Here is an 18,444-nt window from a genome sequence, read left to right as displayed (position 1 = left end):
TCCCTGCCAAATTAATAAGACTCTGCAGAATGACACTTGCGGATACGCGTTCCTCAGTAAGAATAGGAAAGAATCTCTCCGAACCATTTAATACCACACGAGGTTTCAGACAAGGAGACAGCCAATCGTGTGATATCACCACCACGTTTGAGACAGTCAGTAACTTAAGCTACCTCGGCACCGCCGTAACCGAAACGAATGACACCAGTTTTGAGATTAAGCAAAGAATAATACTGGCAAACAGATGCTACTTTGGATTAGGTAAGCAGTTTAGACACAAGGCCACCTCTTGACAGACGAAGATTACACTTTAGAAGACACTGATACTACCCGTGCTGTTATATGGTTCTGAAGCATGGGTACTTGTGAAAGCAGATGAGGCAGTGCTTGGAGTATTTGAGAGAAAGATTCTTCGTAAAATATATGGACCAGTTTGCGTTAATGGAGAATATAGGCAACGTATGAACCACGAGCTGTATGACGACGATAGCATAGTTACACGCATCAAAATACAACGGCTGCGTTGGCCAGGTCATGTTGTTAGAATGGATGAAGAAGCTCCAGCAAAGAAGTCTTTTGAAGGAAAACACGGTGCTATTCTACGTTCGGCTAGTGGAACAAATATTCTGTCATAGCCAATTTAAGTAAGTCAGTAAGTAAAATAAGTTTTGGAGTCCCATATTGTCATGACTTCCCCCTTTCGATATCAACAAATTCTATAGCCTATTGCTCCTTCCGGATCCTATTCGTAATCTACTCCCTAATACATTTCATTTGCGTCTTATATTCTCATTATCGTCCCCCGTGGCCCCTTTTGTAAAGTTTATCATCAAATTAATACTCTACTCCTGAAAACCTTTCATTTGAGTTCCATTTGTCCCGATCGGTCTACTTTTATTTTTGGGCGGTGTTTTTAGGGTATGGTGGAGGATCCGCCCCCTCTCGATATCAAAAAAATTTTATAGTCTATTATTCCTACGACCTAATACCTTTCATTTGAGTCTTATATTGTCATTGTCGTCCAATATGCCTATTTGAAGGGGTTTTGAACCTGGGCGGTCCCCTAGGTGTCTGGACCCAATGTTTATTAACAAATTAATACCCTTCTCCCGAATGCCCTCCATTTTAGTCCCACATAGTCCCGAACGGTCCACTTTTATATTTGGGTGGTGTTTTTGCGGTAATGGGGAGGGTTCGCCCCCTTAAGATATCAACAAATTCAATAGCCTACTGCTTCTTCCAGACCATATTCATAATCTACTCCCTAATACCTTTCATTTGAGTCCTATATTGTCATTATTGTCCAATGTGCCTATTTGAGGGGGTTTTGGGGTCGGGGCGGCCCCCTAGGTATCTGGGCCCAATTTTAAATATCATGTTAGTACTCTACTCTCGAATATATTTCATTTGAGTCACATACTGTCCCGATCGGTTTATCGGTCTACTTTTATTTCTGGATGGTGCTTTTAGGGTAAGGGGAGGGTCCGCCTCTTCCGATATCAACAAATTGAATAGTCTATTATTCCTTCCAGACCATCCCACACAATCCGTGACAATTTCAAGAAAATGGGTTCAGCCGTTTTCGAGTCTAATCGGGACAAATTAACAAACAGACAGACAAGCCAACACACTTTGAGTTTTTTATAATAGAATGCCATCAGCCCTATTCTGAATAACAATTCTCGGGGAGTTTTGCCCTACTTCCTTTTCCCCTATTCTGAATAACAATTTCCTGGCAGTTGTTAACTGCTTTCTTGTCCCTTATTCTAAACAAACTTCGAAAAAGAGAAATATTTCCCAGGGAAAAAGTTGATATTCTGAATCGAAAATTTAATGGGTCGATTATGCATGGCAACCCCACTTCAGTTGCATTGCCAACGGCCAAATTCGTTACAGAAAATTTTTATTTTTTTTATTGAATTACGAACTTTTTTACAAATTTCTTAGTTGCTGAACTTTAAAAATACCGCTATTAAATTGACAACAATTTCCAACTTTATATTAATTTTTACTTCGTGGTTTTGTCTCCTGGCAACTCAACTGTAGTCGACTTGCAATCCATAGTCGACCCTAAAGCTGAGCATTCTGTTCAGCTTTTCAAGCGGAATGCTGTCTAACTCCATATATTGGGTCGCCCAAAAAGTAATTGCGGATTTTTTAAAAGAAAGTAAATGCATTTTTAATAAAACTTAGAATGAATTTTAATCAAATATACTTTTTTTACACTTTTTTTCTAAAGCAAGCTAAAAGTAACAGCTGATAACTGACAGAAGAAAGAATGCAATTACAGAGTCACAAGCTGTGAAAAAATTTGTCAGCGCCGACTATATGAAAAATCCGCAATTACTTTTTGGGCAACCCAATAAAAAAAACGTCGGCGGAACGTTGCCTGAAAATAGGCGTAAAAGTAGTACTCTGTTCGTGGTGAGAAAAATGGCAAAAAAAAAAACTTGAAACTATTGACGGCATCATCTTTGCTGGTTTTATTGGCTTCAGTGGTTCGTTTTTCTTTCCGAAAGCAGAATAGAATACCAACCCTAAGATTAAATAATTCTTTCTGTTAATTTTTATACCGTCCACCATAGGATGGGGGTATACTAATTTCGTTATTCCGTTTGTAACTCCTCGAAATAATCGCCTAGGACTCCATAAAGAATGAATATTCTTGATCGTCATGACATTTTCATTCGATCTAACTACGTCCGTCTGTCTGTCGAAAGCACGCTCACATTCGAAGGAGTAAAGCTAGCCGCTTGAAATATTGCAAAAATACTTCGTATTAGTGTAGGTCGGTTGGGATTGTAAATGGGCCATATCGGTCCATGTTTTGATCTGGGATCTCGACTTCTTGAGCCTGAAGAGGAGGCAACTCTTATCTATTCTTATTATTTGATGTGACTTCCAACAACTGTACCGTATATGGTTCAAATCGGTATATAACCTAATATAGCTGTCATATAAACAGATCTTGGATCTTGACCCACTAGAAGGCGCAATTCCTATCCGATTTGGCTGAAATTTTGCACGACGTGTTTTGTAACGACTTCCAACAACTGTATTAAGAATGGTTCAAATCGGTCCATGACGTGACAAAGCTGCCATAAAAACTGATCTTGGATCATGAATTCTTGAGCCTCTAGAGGTCGCAATTCTTATCCGATTTGGCTTAAATTTTGTATGAAGTGTTTTATTAGAACATCCTACAACTGTTCCAAGAATGCTGTCATATAAACCGATCGGAGATTTTGACGTCTTGAGCCTCTAGAGGGCGCAATTCTTATCAGATTTGGCTGAAATTTTGCATGATGTGTTTTGTTATGACTTCCAACAACTGCAACTGCAAATATGGTTCAAATCGGTTTATAACCTAATATAGCCGCCATATAAACCGATTATTAGTGTAGCTCGGTTGGCATTGTAAACGGGCCATAGCGGCCCATGTTTTGATATAGCTGTTATATAAACCGATCTGGGATCTTGACTTCTTGAGCCTCTAGAGGGCCCAATTCTTATCCGATTTAGTTGAAATTTTGCATGACGTGTTTTGCTATGACTTTCAACAACTGTGCCAAATATGGTCCAAATCGATTCATAACTTGATATAGCTGTCCTATTAGCCGATCTGGGATCTTAACTTCTTGTTCCTCTAGAGGGCACAATTATTATCCGATTTGACTTACATTTTGTACAACTGCTTCTGCATGACCTTCAACATACGTGTCAAATAAAGTCTAAATCGGTCAGCTCCCATATAAACCAGTCGCCCGATTTTACTTCTTGGGCCCCTAAAGGGCGCAATTTTTATTAGAATTGGCTGAAATTTTACACAATGAATACTACTATGGTCTCCAACTTTCGATTCAATTATGGTCCGAGTCGGACCACAACTTGATATAGCTCCAATAGCATAGCAATTCTGTGCATTTATCCTTTGTTTGCCTTAAAAGAGATACCAGGAAAAGAACTCGAAAAATGGGATCCATTGTGGAGGGTATATGCGATTCGGCGATGCCATTTTAAGTCTTATATTAAAAAAAAAATAATAATAGTCAAATGTATAGCCAAAATACAACAGCTGAAGCAAAACATCTGTTTTCGGAAACTCGAAATTTCCAACCCCAAATATTTGCTCTCCATATTCGTTCAGAATCGGAGGATTTCCTTCAAGGGAGAAATTTATTTATTCCCAGGGAGTTTTCTGCATGAATTGGGCTGCATATGTTTCTTGTATAGTAGCTCCTTCTTAAATATGAAACTCGATTTTTTGCAAGCTATCTTTGAAATTGAAGCGCCCCGGCAGCCGCCGGCAGAGGCTATGCCCGATAGCTACTGTGGCATTGCAATGGAGTACAAACTGTCAAAATGATTCGGTCACGGACTGCAACTATCTAAAACTGTTCACATTTTGTTAACAATAGTTCTTATAGTTCTACACCCTTTACTCACTTTACTTACCTAACCTAACCTAACCTAATGTGTCCAGGTGAAAAAGATTGCGGTTCGTTAATAATGAACAAAACCACAAACCGAAAGAGATTGAATCATGCGTGGAGTTTGGGGAAGACATGGTGGCTTGCGGAGCATAAAGCGTAAAAAATTCATTCACTCTCATTTTAACAACTACTAGGAAGATTGTCTGTGGCATTATCTTAAACCGGGTCTAATCCAGAGAAACCTAAAAGAGGTTCGTCATATATGCATGTGTAATGACTTTTGTGTACAACAAGTGAAAAGCAACACCGAAATATACAATGATAATGAGAAAATAAGTCTTAACACCATCTTCTCAATAAATTTTGAATGCATTCCCAAATGATTAGTACACTATTTGCCACATCCTTTATGGTAAGTACTTTGGACATTAGGTGAGAATGGGTATGCTCGTTAATTTACCATATGTCTGTTGTTGTTGATGGTGCATTTGTTGTTGTGGCTGTTGCTGATGCTGATGGCTCTGGCTCTGGCTGGGTTGATGCGAGTGGACATGTTGGTGACCACTGTTGCGACAACCACCCAACGACGATGAGGATGCCGAGTGTTGCAACATTGAGGATGTTGTCTGTGATTGGGCATGCGCTCTTTGCTTGACAGGGGCTGCATTGGACGAAGGTGCTGTTGCCGGAACATCGTTGCCTTCATCTTCACTATCCGATATAGTTATAACGGCCGACGGTGACGGTGTATCGTGTATGGTTATCGTTTGCTGTTTAACAATGGCCCCATGATGTTGATGCGCGTGTTGAGGTTGCTGCGCATGATGTGACGAAATGTGATGTTGGCCCCCTCCAGACGAGGACGACGATGACGAGTGATGGTGGTATCCACCGCCACTATTGTTGCCCGAAGAAGCACCAACGCCACCACAGTTGTTGATAATATGATGGCTACCGCTGCTGCCATAGACTGGATTTGTGCTAATCACATGCGGTTGATTGGACGATGAGCCATGATGATGGTGACCACTGCCACTGGCGCTGGCAATGTCTGCAATAAAAGTTCAAGTATTATACACATCTAACTCTTGACCTGGATAATGCGTCAAATACTTACTGCTGGATGAAGCGGAAGTAACCACTGCTCCGCCAATCGCTTGACCACTGTAGTTGCTGCTGCTGCTACTACCATAATTACAGTTATGATGGTTGTTATGAAACTGCGGAGATACATGTGATGCACGATTGTAGCGCTGTTGGTGGGGCGGAGAACTCTCCTTTACACGCTTCTTGACCGGTGACAATTGTTGATTCTCCTTCTTGTCATGTCGTGGTACACGATAGGAGTTGCCTTTGCTTCTGCGGGTGGTGGGTTTGAATGGAAAGGATAAAATGTATTTCTGTTGATGTTGAAACATGAGAATAAGCAGTTATACTTACACCAAATGATGAACGGGCGATTCCTTTTTGAGATCATTACGAGGTATATTCAAATGTTTCGGGTAGATTTCCTCAACGTTTAAGAATGGTGCTGGATCCACAATTAGCGAGTGAGCCGGCGCCTGCTGTGGCCACGATGGCACTAGGGCCATTTGGCGTCCTGTCTGTGGCCATGCCACCCCACTAGGCTGTACGCGATTGGTAAGCAGCATCCTTTGACCAGATGTTGGCTCTACCATCGACACCGGTACGGGAACATTGACATATTGCTGTGAAAGAACCTTAAACATTTTAATGAAATGTACTGAACAAGCAAACACACGTAGAGAGCGAGGTAAATATATCGCCAGAAGATACCAAAAAAAAAAAAAGGAATTATGGTAGAAAAGAGAGATGGACGTTTAAGAACACACACCAACCAACCAACAGTTTGTTTAAGAGATGTTGTCCAGCTTTCACATTGAGCTTAAAACTTTAATCGGACATCACTAATTGCTATGTAAGAAGTTTGCCCCTGTTCCTTAACGGAATGTTAATAACGGCAAATTTGTATTTCAGTCATTATAGTAATATAGTGATTGACATCGGGCAAAAATCTCTTCTCTAACTTCGGACCAGGGATAATAAATTTGACATTTTGGTACTAACTGTATTCCCTTGTTTTGTCAGAGATATGTACTAGAAATACAATGCGTACCAGAAAAAATCACCTCTTAAACATCTTTTAACCACAGCCATGAAAGATTGGTCCAATTTCTGACTTTATCGCCGCTTGAGCTCTTCAAAGAACGATCATTGCCCAGCTTAAATTTGGGAGAATTCGCATAAGGCGGAATTAAGTCTGTTTATCAAGAAACACAAAGTTTTCGATTAAATCTAGGGAACGCCGAGATAAGAAGTGCCAACGGTTCTTTGCTCATGCCAAAGTGATGCTTTTGCAATAGCGGAAGTTGTTAGGACTTTGGTGGCGATGTGAGACTCGACTCGAGAGTTTATTTTATCCTTCCTTCATAATATCCTGTTTTGTGTCAAACTAGAAATGCAATGCGATACTAAGATTTTTTCTTCGGAAACTACCTGTATTACTAAAACCAGATTTTATCGGTTTATCCAGGTGGCACGAGCAGGACTTTTAACGTTAACCCGCCACGGGATAACAAGAGCGCCACACAGGCTGGGACTTTGAGCTCCACCCCCAGAGTCCTTTCTACGCTTCTGGTGAGAGGTCGGGCGGCACCGGCTCTTTCTTAAATACTGAGTACCTATGATGCTCGATATGAAAAGGCGAGTGATCGGCGCTTTTTATAGCCATCATGTTCCCGCGGCGATCGTTCTTATGGACCGGAACGAGCTTGCTCATCTACACGAGCTTGACGATGATCACCACCTTCACATCAGAGAATAACCACTCAGAAGAAACACTCGCTCTGTTAAGAAAGTTCATCGCGCTCTCATTCTTGCTCATGTTTGGCTCAATGGATACGAAAATAAGCAGAATTGTCGATTTTGGAGTGAAGATCCAGACAAAATCACAGTTTGGTGCGGTTTAGGGGCTGGTGGCATTATTGGACCGTACTTCTTCACAAATGACGCGAATCGAAACGTAACTGTGAGCGCTATCGTGAAATGATATCCAACCTTTTTTTTGCCCAAAATGCAAGAGCTTGACTTGCATGATACGTGGTTTCAACAAGACGGTGCCACATGCCACACAGCACGCGTAACAATGGACTTATTGAGAGGCGAGAGTTCGGTGAACATTTTATTTCACGTTCGGGACCGGTCAATTGGCCGCCTAGATCGTGCGATTTAACGCTTTCAGACTATTTTATGTGTGGGGCTATGTTAAAGCTCATGTATATACAGACAAGCCCGCTTCAATTGACGCATTGGAAGACAACATTGTATGCTAAAATTGGACTAAGCGGATGGACCGTTTGAGGCGCAGTCACGGTCAACAATTGCGTGAAATAATCTTTAAACATTCAAATAAAGTTTTCATGAATTTTTTTGAATTTCATGTTTTTTTTTTTTGTTGTGAAAAACTTTCCTATAGCTCTTAAAATGTCACCCTTTATTATGCTTTATGGTACAAACATTTATACAAAGACAAGATAATAGCGTATATTAACTATCAACTTGAAGTTATATCAGCCCGTAGTTTAAACCACTTGGAGGAAACTCTGAAACCTCTCAGTGGGTAAATTTGCACATGCCCACACTAAAAAAAAAACGCATTGACATAACTAATAACACTTCCTCCCGCCCAAAATGTTGTTCACGAGTTGGCATTTTCTTTATTTCTTACAAACATATGTCATTGTCATACACAAATAAAAATAGTTGGTTAAAATACAAATGGACACTGCGTCTCAAGCATGTTCTCCAATTTCTCATGAAGCAATAGAACACACACACACACATACACACGCAACAGAAACACTTTGAGGTGCTTCCATGAAATCAACAAAATCCGTTAGATGGTATCCATCAAAAGGCTTTGCAGTATTGAATCCATCATTGGACAAAGTACTTATCATCTGGATTTCTTAGAGAAACTCATTGCCACCTTTTCCTGCTGAGGATAAACTGTACATTGGGTGAAATAAATACCATGGTATTGAAGCATCTCTTAGCGATACATTAGCTAGCCGAGTTGAATTTGACGAGGTGAGACTTACCTGCAAAGGTGGTTGCATGGTTGCACTGCCAACCACAACATGTTTCGTGGGGCTGGGCATTGCCTGATAGGAGGGCGGGCATAGGATATTCGATACCAACTGATGTTGGAACGTATCTGTGCGACCCTGTGCATATTGGCGGCCCACATTGCGTCCGCCATAGATTTGATAAAGACCCTCATAAGCCAGCGGTCGTTCGCGTACCAGACGTTGAACCTGACTTGTCAATTGGTTATTTATGGTGAAGGTCATATTTTCCGTGGTACTGGGCACGAAATTTGTCACCAGGGTCGATGTTGGTTGCACTCTAACAATTTAGTAGAATTATAAAACTGCAAAGTGGAATGCAAAATGGACTTACGGATGGTAATCTCCCCTTCGACAGACTTCCATCATTTGTACAGAGGCCTTGACATTGTTGCAATACACATAGTCCACCAGGTGGGTGAGGCGTGTAAATGAATGATTTAAGGCTTCGGCTGGTGTTAGTCGTCTCTCTTGGTCTATGGTTAACATGCGTTTCAGCAAATCGATAAATTCACGGCGGTCTGTCTTTTCGGCCAACAATTGGCCACCCTCGAGATCGGTGGGCACATTAACCTGGCCAATGTCATCCAGGCAGTTGAAAATGTATTTGCGCGCCTCTTTACTTTTGGTATTCGTCTCAGCCTCATGCTCTTCGATAGTCTTTAGACGCCAGAAGGGATACGTTGAGTCCGTATCGCGATAAAAGAATTTCGATGTCTTTGATGCGCTATTCAGCATATGTTCAGTAGGTAAACCTTGAGTTTGTGATATGTATCTAAGGGATGTATGAACAATTAGACATATCTCGATAGTAATGCCATGAAGGCATAGCACAACGCATACCTGATCTGGTCAAATTCTGATGAGCCAGGATACAAAGGCCAACCTAAAAATAATTCGGCAACCACACAGCCCAGCGACCACATGTCTATTGCCTCGCAGAAGGGCAGGCCTAATATGATTTCTGGAGCTCGGTAATAGCGTGATTGCAAATAGGTGTTGCAGACGGTTTTACTGACATGTGAAGCGCTGCCAAAATCAATGACTTTAACTCTGGAAGAAAGAACGCACATCGAAGCGTTATAATCACTGATGACTGTCGTCAAGAACTGCCGACTTACCTATAGGGCTGTCTTACGGGATCTACCAACATGATGTTTTCAGGTTTCAAGTCGGCGTGTATTAAACCTAATTGCTTTAGTTTCAATAAAGCTGTTAAAACCTAAAACAGTACAAGAGAGAGATAGATTAGAGATAGGCGGTTGTTTTTTGTTTTTGCTTTGGAAATCTGCCCATCTAACCTGTTCCAATATTGGTCTGATATACTTGAGAGGTAATGGTGAAAACTTATTTTGTTTCAAGAAGTCATACAAATTCTGTTCGAGCATCTCGAACACCAGACACGTATGATTCTTGTGCTGAAAGCACTCGAAAGCACGCACAAAATTGAATTCGTCGGCATTCTCTTGACTTAGCCGCGACAATATCGACACTTCAATTTGGCCTTGGCGCGCATATGAGGGGTGATTTTTAAGAATTTTTATAGCAACAATTTCCGAGGTACCACGTTTCCAACATTTTACCACTTGACCAAATGTGCCACGACCCAAAAATTCCAAAACCTATAAAGGAATACACACACATTACACTTGGTTCGTGTTGGAGGGGAGTTCATCAATCGCATACCTCATATTCTGCAGATAGGGAATAGAGTACTTCATGTTGGACCAGTTGATAATCGCCGTCAGCACCACTGCTGGAACGCTTACTGGGGGGCTGCGTGTTTGCGTGCCCCCCCGATGTAGCCACTTTGGTATGAGCCGTTTTGAGGCTGTTACTGGCCACCGCCGAGGACGCCACGTTGGTGCTGCTGCTTATGACCCCAACACTGATTTCCTTACCAGTCGTTGCCGACTCTTTCCTATTGCCGTTTTTGCTTCCAGCCCTGCTATTGTTGTAGTTGCTATATGGTTTGTTGCCACCGCTGCTATTCACCACCAAATTTGAGGCCGAATCCAAACAGCCACAATCGCACTCTGAAAAAGAAAGGAAAAATGTCAAGTCAATAAAACAGAACAACATTGGAGTGTGCTATAGCATCTCGAGCATGTCCTCTAATCCACCTTTGTCATAGGCCTTTCCTAGTTTATAAACATTACGCAGGAGATTTTGAAACAGCATTTTACCCAAAAATTCCGAAACACTATCCACCACGACTTCTACTAAATATTCCCAAGCAGTCCTCCTTTGGCTTTCTTGGTCTACTTGTTGTGCACAGTTGGCCGATGCTAACTAATATGAGTTCAACGTCAACTGTTCGCATAAACTGGCCTGGCCTGGCCTGGCCGGAAAGTGCTGCTACCTCCACACACTTCACACTGATTGTCATTGTCGCCAATACCACCAAAGCGAGCAGAACAAAAGTTTTGGTCATTATTTGTCTTTACAAGGAACAGAAGACACGAAGAAAAGGTGCAGATTTGCTGTCGAATTAAAATGTTTTTCTTTTGAACAAAAAAGCCGCATGAAACAGGAAAAGAAGCTCACTGCGTCGTTGCCGTTTCCCTTGTCTTCAGTGGATCTGTGTGTTCTTAAAATATGTACAACAAAATGTGTCTTATAAATTTTAAAACAGCACAAACAACAACATCGGCTAAAAGTGAAATAAAATGAAATGTGTAGTCAAATTTATAGAAATGCGAAAAAAAAAAAATTCCACAACTTAGAACAACACACCGGCAGACGGGGAAACAGGCGAACAAGTGAAAACAACGCACTGATAAGCGAGTAGAACGTAGTCGCAATCAGACGCTACGCACTTGCAATGAGGCACAGTGCATGGAATTACAATTTTTAGAGTAAAGTTTTGCAAGAGAAATTGCCCATGGTGCGACAAAGCAGTTCGTATCCATTGTAGGAACGAATTAACAAAAATGGATCTTATTAAAGGGATACAAAAACCGGTAGCAGTCTATCAGAATATTTTGAATTGTCTTGAGAGCATATTAAAGTAGCTAAATATCCATCCATCCATTCATAGTTAATTGCAGCAGATTTGTTTTGCTGCTCCACAATTTTTCGCACGATTTTTTCTGCTATAAAACATTTGAAACTTGATTTTTTTTCTCTCTCGAGTTGAGCTTAATGAAGGAAGGAAACCCACTGCATACGACACCGCTTTCATAGTACGAAGCGTATTGAGAGAGGCCCATCAGGCATATTAGACGCTCAATTTGTCGTAGATGACGGTTTTGGAAACTTTTTGGGGTGTGTTTTTTGGTGCTCACAATTTAACCCACCCACACATCCACATTTGAGAATCTTTTAGAAAAGCCGGGACTGTGAACGTTACAAATGTCAGGGTTCAACACCGATTTTTATATCCACCACCATAGGGTATACTAATGTTGTCATTCCGTTTGTAATACCTGGAAATATTTATCTGCCACCCAATAGAGTATTCGATCGACTCTGGAAGCCGCAATTGTCATCCGATTGTTTTGGTATGCCAAGTACGCTCTTAATCGGGCAATAACTATATGGCAAGCTGCCATATAAACCAATCTCCCGATTTGAATCCTTCAGCCCCTAGATGCTGCAATTGTTGCTTGATGGAGCTGCAATTTTGCACGTAGTGTTCTGATACGACTACCAAAAATTGTGCGAAGTATGGTCTAAATCGGTTTATAATTTCAATTTTTGGCCGACTTGGTAAAAATTAGGTTTTCCGAAATTTTTTGCAGAATCCATGGTGGTGGTGCATTTCCAAGATTCGGCCCGGCCGAACTTAGCGTGTTTTCACTGGTTATTATACCCTCCACCATAGGATGGGGGTATACTAATTTCGTCATTCCGTTTGTAACACCTGGAAATATTCGCCTAAGACCCCATAACGTATATATATTCTTGATCGTCATTATATTTTTAGTCAATCTAGCCATTTCGGTCCGTCCGTCTGTCGAAAGCACGTTAACTTTCGAATGAGTAAAGCTAGGTGCTTGAAACTTTGTACAAATACTTCTTATTAGTGTAGGTCGGTTGGGATTGTAAAATGGCCAAATCGGTTTGTTTTGAAATAGCTGCCATCAGGGACGTAGCCAGAATATTATTTTGGGAGGGGGGAAGGGGGCCCAACCCACATTTTTTCAAAATCGAAAATTGCCAAAATTCTTGTTACTGTGAAATTGGTAAAGATACATCAACTTTTTTTTTTTTTTTGAAAATTGTGGTGACTATTTGATGCAGGAACTGGCACATCGACGTTGACATTTGCTCATAAGGTCAGAGCTGAAATGTACACTGATTGCTAACAGAGTGCAAATTTCTTTTGGAAGTTGTATTAATGGCTTCGAACGCTATACAACAACAACGGCTCTTGCTCCGTGTGCCGAGGTTCGCATTAACGACGAAAAATACCCAAGAATAGAGCTGCCTTAGAAAAATTCTAGCTGGAGTTAGGAAAGAGGTATCGTAATGAAATTTGGTTTGGCGTAAACTTGACTGAAACACTTTTTCCCGTCATGTTTTGGGGGAAAATTAACTTGTCAAAAGTCGGCAATTTTTAATATCCCAAAAATCAAACGAAAAAATTTCTTAGAATTCTTAGGAGTGAAATTTCTGGAACCCGTTTTAATGTTTTCTATAGAAAAAAAAATCATCGCAATAATCCTACTACTTCTGGCAGCAGGTTTTATTGTATGCCAAAATCATTAAATCCAGCTTTCATCGCTAAATGGTCATAAATTATTAAGAAAATGATTTTTTTGTTGCAGCAGTTTAGGAAATAAAATTAAAGAAAATTTTGAAGGTTTTAGTGCCTAAATGTACGAATTAAAAAAAAAACTTTGGTCGGCCGATAAATATTGTCAAGGTGTAGCTGTATCGCAATTTCGAGATCTTTAGCTCAATCCATAATCAAAGTACCATATTGTACGTTTTAGCACCTAAATGTACAAATATCAACAAAATCAGCTAGTCGTCCGTTATATACTGCCAAGGTGTGCCTGTATCCCAAATTTCAGATCTGTAGCTCCATCTAGAAAGAAAGTACTTAATAGTACCAATTTCAACACTTAAGTACTTTTTATTCCAATCCTGGTACGATTTCAACATTTCATATTTAGTACAACTTATCGTATATATTTTTCAAGACCCCTGTAAAAGTAAAAAAGCTATTTCTTACTTTTTGGTACCAAAATTTATGATTTCACTTAGTCAGCCTACATATATTTCTTAGTAGAATTTACATGTTAAATTTCAGAGCTCTAGTTCAATCTGTATAGAAAGTACGAAATGTCACCAAATACGGTACTAAAGTACGTTTCTTCCGTTTCCATTACTATTTTCCATATTTTTTCTATCTACCCCCTTTATTTCGCAACAAGAATCATTTAAGCCAAAATGTCCAAAAACTCTTTCTGCACCCCAAATTGGCTAAATTCCAAAATTCAAAGTTCTAGCTCAATTAACAAACAAGGTACCAAAAAGTACCAATTGCAATTCTAATCGTACCATTTTTCCCACTTCCCTATTTTGGGAAATTTTTGTCAGCAAATCTTTTTTTTTTTCGAAAAATCATAATTCTAGCACCATCCGTTCGCGCTGCGTTAAAAGTCAACATTTCGTACTTGTTAGTTGTTGTTGTTTTATCGAGCGCCTACAACTTAAGACCCACATTCGTGCCAAATTTCATGACTCCAGCTTTAGCCGATTGGACTGGAAGTTGATTAGTTAACTAACTATCCAATCAGTCAATAACGCGTTTCAATATATAGACATAACATTTCATCAAAATCGGACAACTGAATCTGAATGAACTGGTCAGGCGCAATGGGTTAGAATTTTGTCTTTAAAAATATTAATTAAAATTTTGTATGTTTTAGTACTTAAATGTACGAATATCAAAAAAATCTTCTAGTCGCCTGATAAATTCTCTTAAGGAGTAACTGCATCCAAATTTTGAAAGCTATAGCTCAATCAGTAAGGAAAGTATCATTTTGTAAGTTTAAGTATCTAAATGTACTAATATAAAAAAATCTTCTAGTCGCCCGATGAATATATAATGCCAATTGTGCCTGCGTACCAAATTTCAGGGCTCTAGCTCAATCCGTAAAGAAAGAACAATTTTGTATGTTTTAGTACCTAAATGTTCAAATTTCAAAAAAAAAATCCTTGTTGCCCGATATATACCATCTAGGAGAACTGCATCCAGATTTTGAGAGCTGGATCTCAATCAGTTGAGAAAGTACCATTTTGTACGTTAAAAAAAATCTCCTTGTTCCCCGATAATATTGTCAAGGACACAATGCAAACATTTGTGCCAAGTTTCATGATTCTACTTTCAGCCGCTTGGGCTGGGCGTTGATCAGTCAGTCACGTAGCTTTTTTATATCTATATATAGAGGTTTTTTGAACCAAGTGTCAGCCGCCCGAAGAAGAAAATATCCCTCAAAAAGACTTTAGATCTTTGACAGTACGAAGGCGGTTCAGAAACATCTTAGCCTAGCACAAAAATCGCGGTATAAACAGAAAAAGTTAAGTTAAGTGCTTTGAAAAGTTCCATCTCTGCTATGAACACATGTTAAATTTTGGTTCGATCTGACAACTCCTTCAAATAGAAACAGGTGTTCACAAAAGAAGCATCCGCGATTTTTTTACAATGGGAAAAATTAAAAAAATGCGTTGTGTCATTAAATATTTACCTAAAAAAGGTTTATCGGGACAAGAAATTCACAATGATATGGTGAATGTGTTAGGTGAAAGTGCTCCTTCATATGCAACAGTAAATAATTGGGTTGCTGCATTTAAACGTGGTCGTACAAGCATTTAAGATGAACCACGTAGTGGGCGTCCAAAAACAGCAACAACAACAGAAATCGTAGCCAAAGTGCATGACATGGTAATAAATGATCGACGAATGAAAGTGCGTGAAATAGCTCATATCATTGGCATCTCAAATGATCGAGTCCATTTAACTTTGCATGAAGAACGACAGATGAAAAAGCTTTCTGCAAGATGGGTGCCGCATTTGTTAACAGTCGACCAATAACGCATAAGAATGAACATTTCTCAAGCTTGTTTGGATCGTTTTAAGCGAAATGAAATGGATTATAAGCGCCGTTTCATAACTCTTGATGAGACATGGATGCACCACTATTCTCCAGATACAAAAGAACAATCCAAACAATGGACTGAAGCTGGAGGAAGTGCCCCGAAGAAGGCAAAAACAATTCAATCGGCTGGTAAGATTATGGCAACGGTTTTTTTGGGACTTCAAAGTTATTTTACTGATTGACTATCTGCAAAAGGGTAAAACAATAAATTCATTGTACTATGTACAAATTCGAGAAAAATGTCCTGGCTTACAACACAAAAAAATATTTTTTCATCAAGAAAACACACCAGCGCACAATAGTGCTCTAACAATGGCTAAAATCAACGAATTAAAGTACGAGTTGCTTGACCACCCACTTTATTATTCTCATTTAGCTCCTGTTCCCAAATCTAAAAAAATTGCTTGCTGGCAAGCGTTTTACCTCAAATAAAGATGCAATTACAGTTGTAAACCACTATTTTGAAGACCTTGAGGAAAACTATTTTAATCAAGGGATAAAATTGCTAGATAAGCGTTGGACTAAGTGTATCGACGTTTCAGAAGATTATATTGAAAAGTACAAATATTTTTGAAAAACTAAATATTCTCTTTCAATGATAGGCTAAGAAATTTCCGAACCGCCCTCGCAAAGTATGTATATTAATACAAAGAACCAAGTATCGAGGTGGTCCCTTCAACGGGACATTTGGGCTGTTCGGGAGAAAAGGGTTATTGGACAATAAAGTTCAAATTTGATATAATTATTGCGGACCTAGTTTCTGGGGGAACGAACTCCTCCTCTTCAAAAATAAAAAAAAAAATCCCAAACATAGATATAGGCCGGCCCGGACTGTATGGCCGCCAATGAAAGGTATATAGAATTAGAGTACCAATTTGATACCAAAATTTGTGATAAAGGTCTGGAAGGGGTCGCCCACAAAGTCCGAACGAATACGTAGGAAACCAGGAACAATGATAGGCCTATGATATTCAAACTTGGGACAAGCGTCTGATTGCCGCATACCTCAAAAAAAGTAAATGGAAATTTTAGCCATACGGGGCATTTGGCCATACGGGCATTCAAATGAAATGCTTTTGGGAGTAGAGTACAATGGACTTCTAGGAGGGCCGGGACAAATGGAAGGTATCCAAACTTGGGACAAGTGATGAGGCCAGCCTACTTAAAAAAATCCCAAATGGGCATGTTGCTCGTTTGGGATGAAATACGACTCCAATGAAAGGTCTTTGGAAGTAAAGTACCAATATTTGGCCCCAATTTTGAGTTGAGCCCAGCCTACCTAAAAAAATCCCAAATGGACATGTTGGTCGTTTGGGATGAAATACGACTCCAATGAATGGTCTTTGGAAGTAAAGTACAAACATTTGGCCCCAATTTTGAGTTGATCCTAACGAAGGAACGACCTTACACTCACCAAACTGGTGAATAGAGCAACTCCAACGTTCCGACAGGAATGCCATCAGGGGTTCTGCGGAACCCATACTGTCATTTGATCTTCATTTTTGATTTTTGTCTTTAATAACAAGACCCAAAGTTGAGGATTTTTTAACCGACCATTTAAAATACAAAAATGTTTTCCTAAAAAGTTGGAAAATTGATCATCTTTAAATTAGGCTTGCTAATCATTGGCTCGAATCTTAAAAATTTGGTTCAGTACTGAAAGACAAGAGGGTAGAATATCTGAAGAGAGGTTAGAGAAGAAAAGGGGTTGCCATCCATATTCCTAGACCTTCTCCCCATCAACGCGGGGCATTGACGCAGTATTACTACCACTAAGATTATTTATTTAAAGAGTTCCGCAGTGCAGTGAGACGTTGGAGCATTTCCTTTGTCATTGCCCGGCTTTCGCGTCCAACAGATACCGGTACTTAGGTGGAGACACAATATCAGACATGAACCAACTTAGGGGAGTGGCATTGAAAACAATTAGGGATTTTGTAAGTAGCACGGAATTCCTAACTTACGATTTTCTTTTTAGAGGTTACATCATAGTTTTTAGAGCGAATACTGGCTTAGGTGTATGTCCATAGTGGCATGGGGCGGATTAATATCTGCACCCTCTTTTCAACCTAACCCAAAGAGTTCCGAATTTGGTTTTTTACCTAATTTAATATAAAATTCATACAGACCATTTTTATTTTAATTAAACTTCTTAGAAACTGATTGATGTTGTCTAGCTTCAAGTAGTATTCTATGCTACTTGAATGCTAGACTACACTTTTAAATTAGTTCGGATGACTGTGCGAGAATTTCTAGCGTATTTGGGGGTACATCAACACAGTACTGTGAGCTAACAATGACCTAGCAAGACCGGTGGCTAAGCTTTGGGTGTATGGTGTGTATGACTGATGGCGCGCCACCACATTCGTATTGGACTCTACTTCGTACCATACCATATATGAGCAGAAATGCAAATCCAAGTAATGCTTCGTATATTATGACCATTCTTTGTTCTTTGTGCTGTTTTCCTCATGTTCTTGTCAGAAAGTTGGTGTATGCCAGTCTGGCCAGAAATTGTTTCGGTATGGCCTTAGCAATACCTCACATATCATACCACAACTCAATGAACCATTCTCGCACATGGTGTACTAGAGCGGCTGGCAAATGAAACTCTTAGACCATTTGTCCATTTCTGTAACACATCCAGTCAGCAGCAGTCGGGTCCAGTCGTCCATCATTCGTTTAAATATGTTCATCTGGTGATGTATAAAGAAAAGTGGACTAGCTGGCTGGCTCTTTATTTGATGCAAT

At 39.9% G+C, this 18,444-nt stretch overlaps 1 protein-coding gene across 2 annotated transcripts in view; it reads right to left on the bottom strand.

Annotated features, from left to right (window-relative positions):
* Positions 1-18,444, bottom strand: part of LOC106084005 (homeodomain-interacting protein kinase 2) — a 234,983-nt gene that overhangs the window by 10,521 nt on the left and 206,018 nt on the right. Inside the window, exons 3-11 of one of the 2 annotated variants that reach the window (XM_013247385.2) lie at positions 10,268-10,617; positions 9,883-10,203; positions 9,703-9,803; positions 9,425-9,634; positions 8,916-9,356; positions 8,555-8,861; positions 5,874-6,154; positions 5,551-5,792; positions 4,894-5,484 (exon numbers count right to left, since the gene is read on the bottom strand). In XM_013247385.2, coding sequence (XP_013102839.2) covers positions 4,894-5,484; positions 5,551-5,792; positions 5,874-6,154; positions 8,555-8,861; positions 8,916-9,356; positions 9,425-9,634; positions 9,703-9,803; positions 9,883-10,203; positions 10,268-10,617 — 2,844 coding nt within the window. The remainder of the gene's footprint in view (positions 1-4,893; positions 5,485-5,550; positions 5,793-5,873; positions 6,155-8,554; positions 8,862-8,915; positions 9,357-9,424; positions 9,635-9,702; positions 9,804-9,882; positions 10,204-10,267; positions 10,618-18,444) is intronic. The other variant, XM_013247389.2, reaches the window with a different exon arrangement.

The sequence above is a fragment of the Stomoxys calcitrans genome, chromosome 1, assembly GCF_963082655.1.
Source record: "Stomoxys calcitrans chromosome 1, idStoCalc2.1, whole genome shotgun sequence".
Taxonomy (NCBI): Eukaryota; Metazoa; Arthropoda; class Insecta; order Diptera; family Muscidae; genus Stomoxys; species Stomoxys calcitrans.
This window is presented reverse-complemented; position numbering and strand designations above follow the sequence as displayed.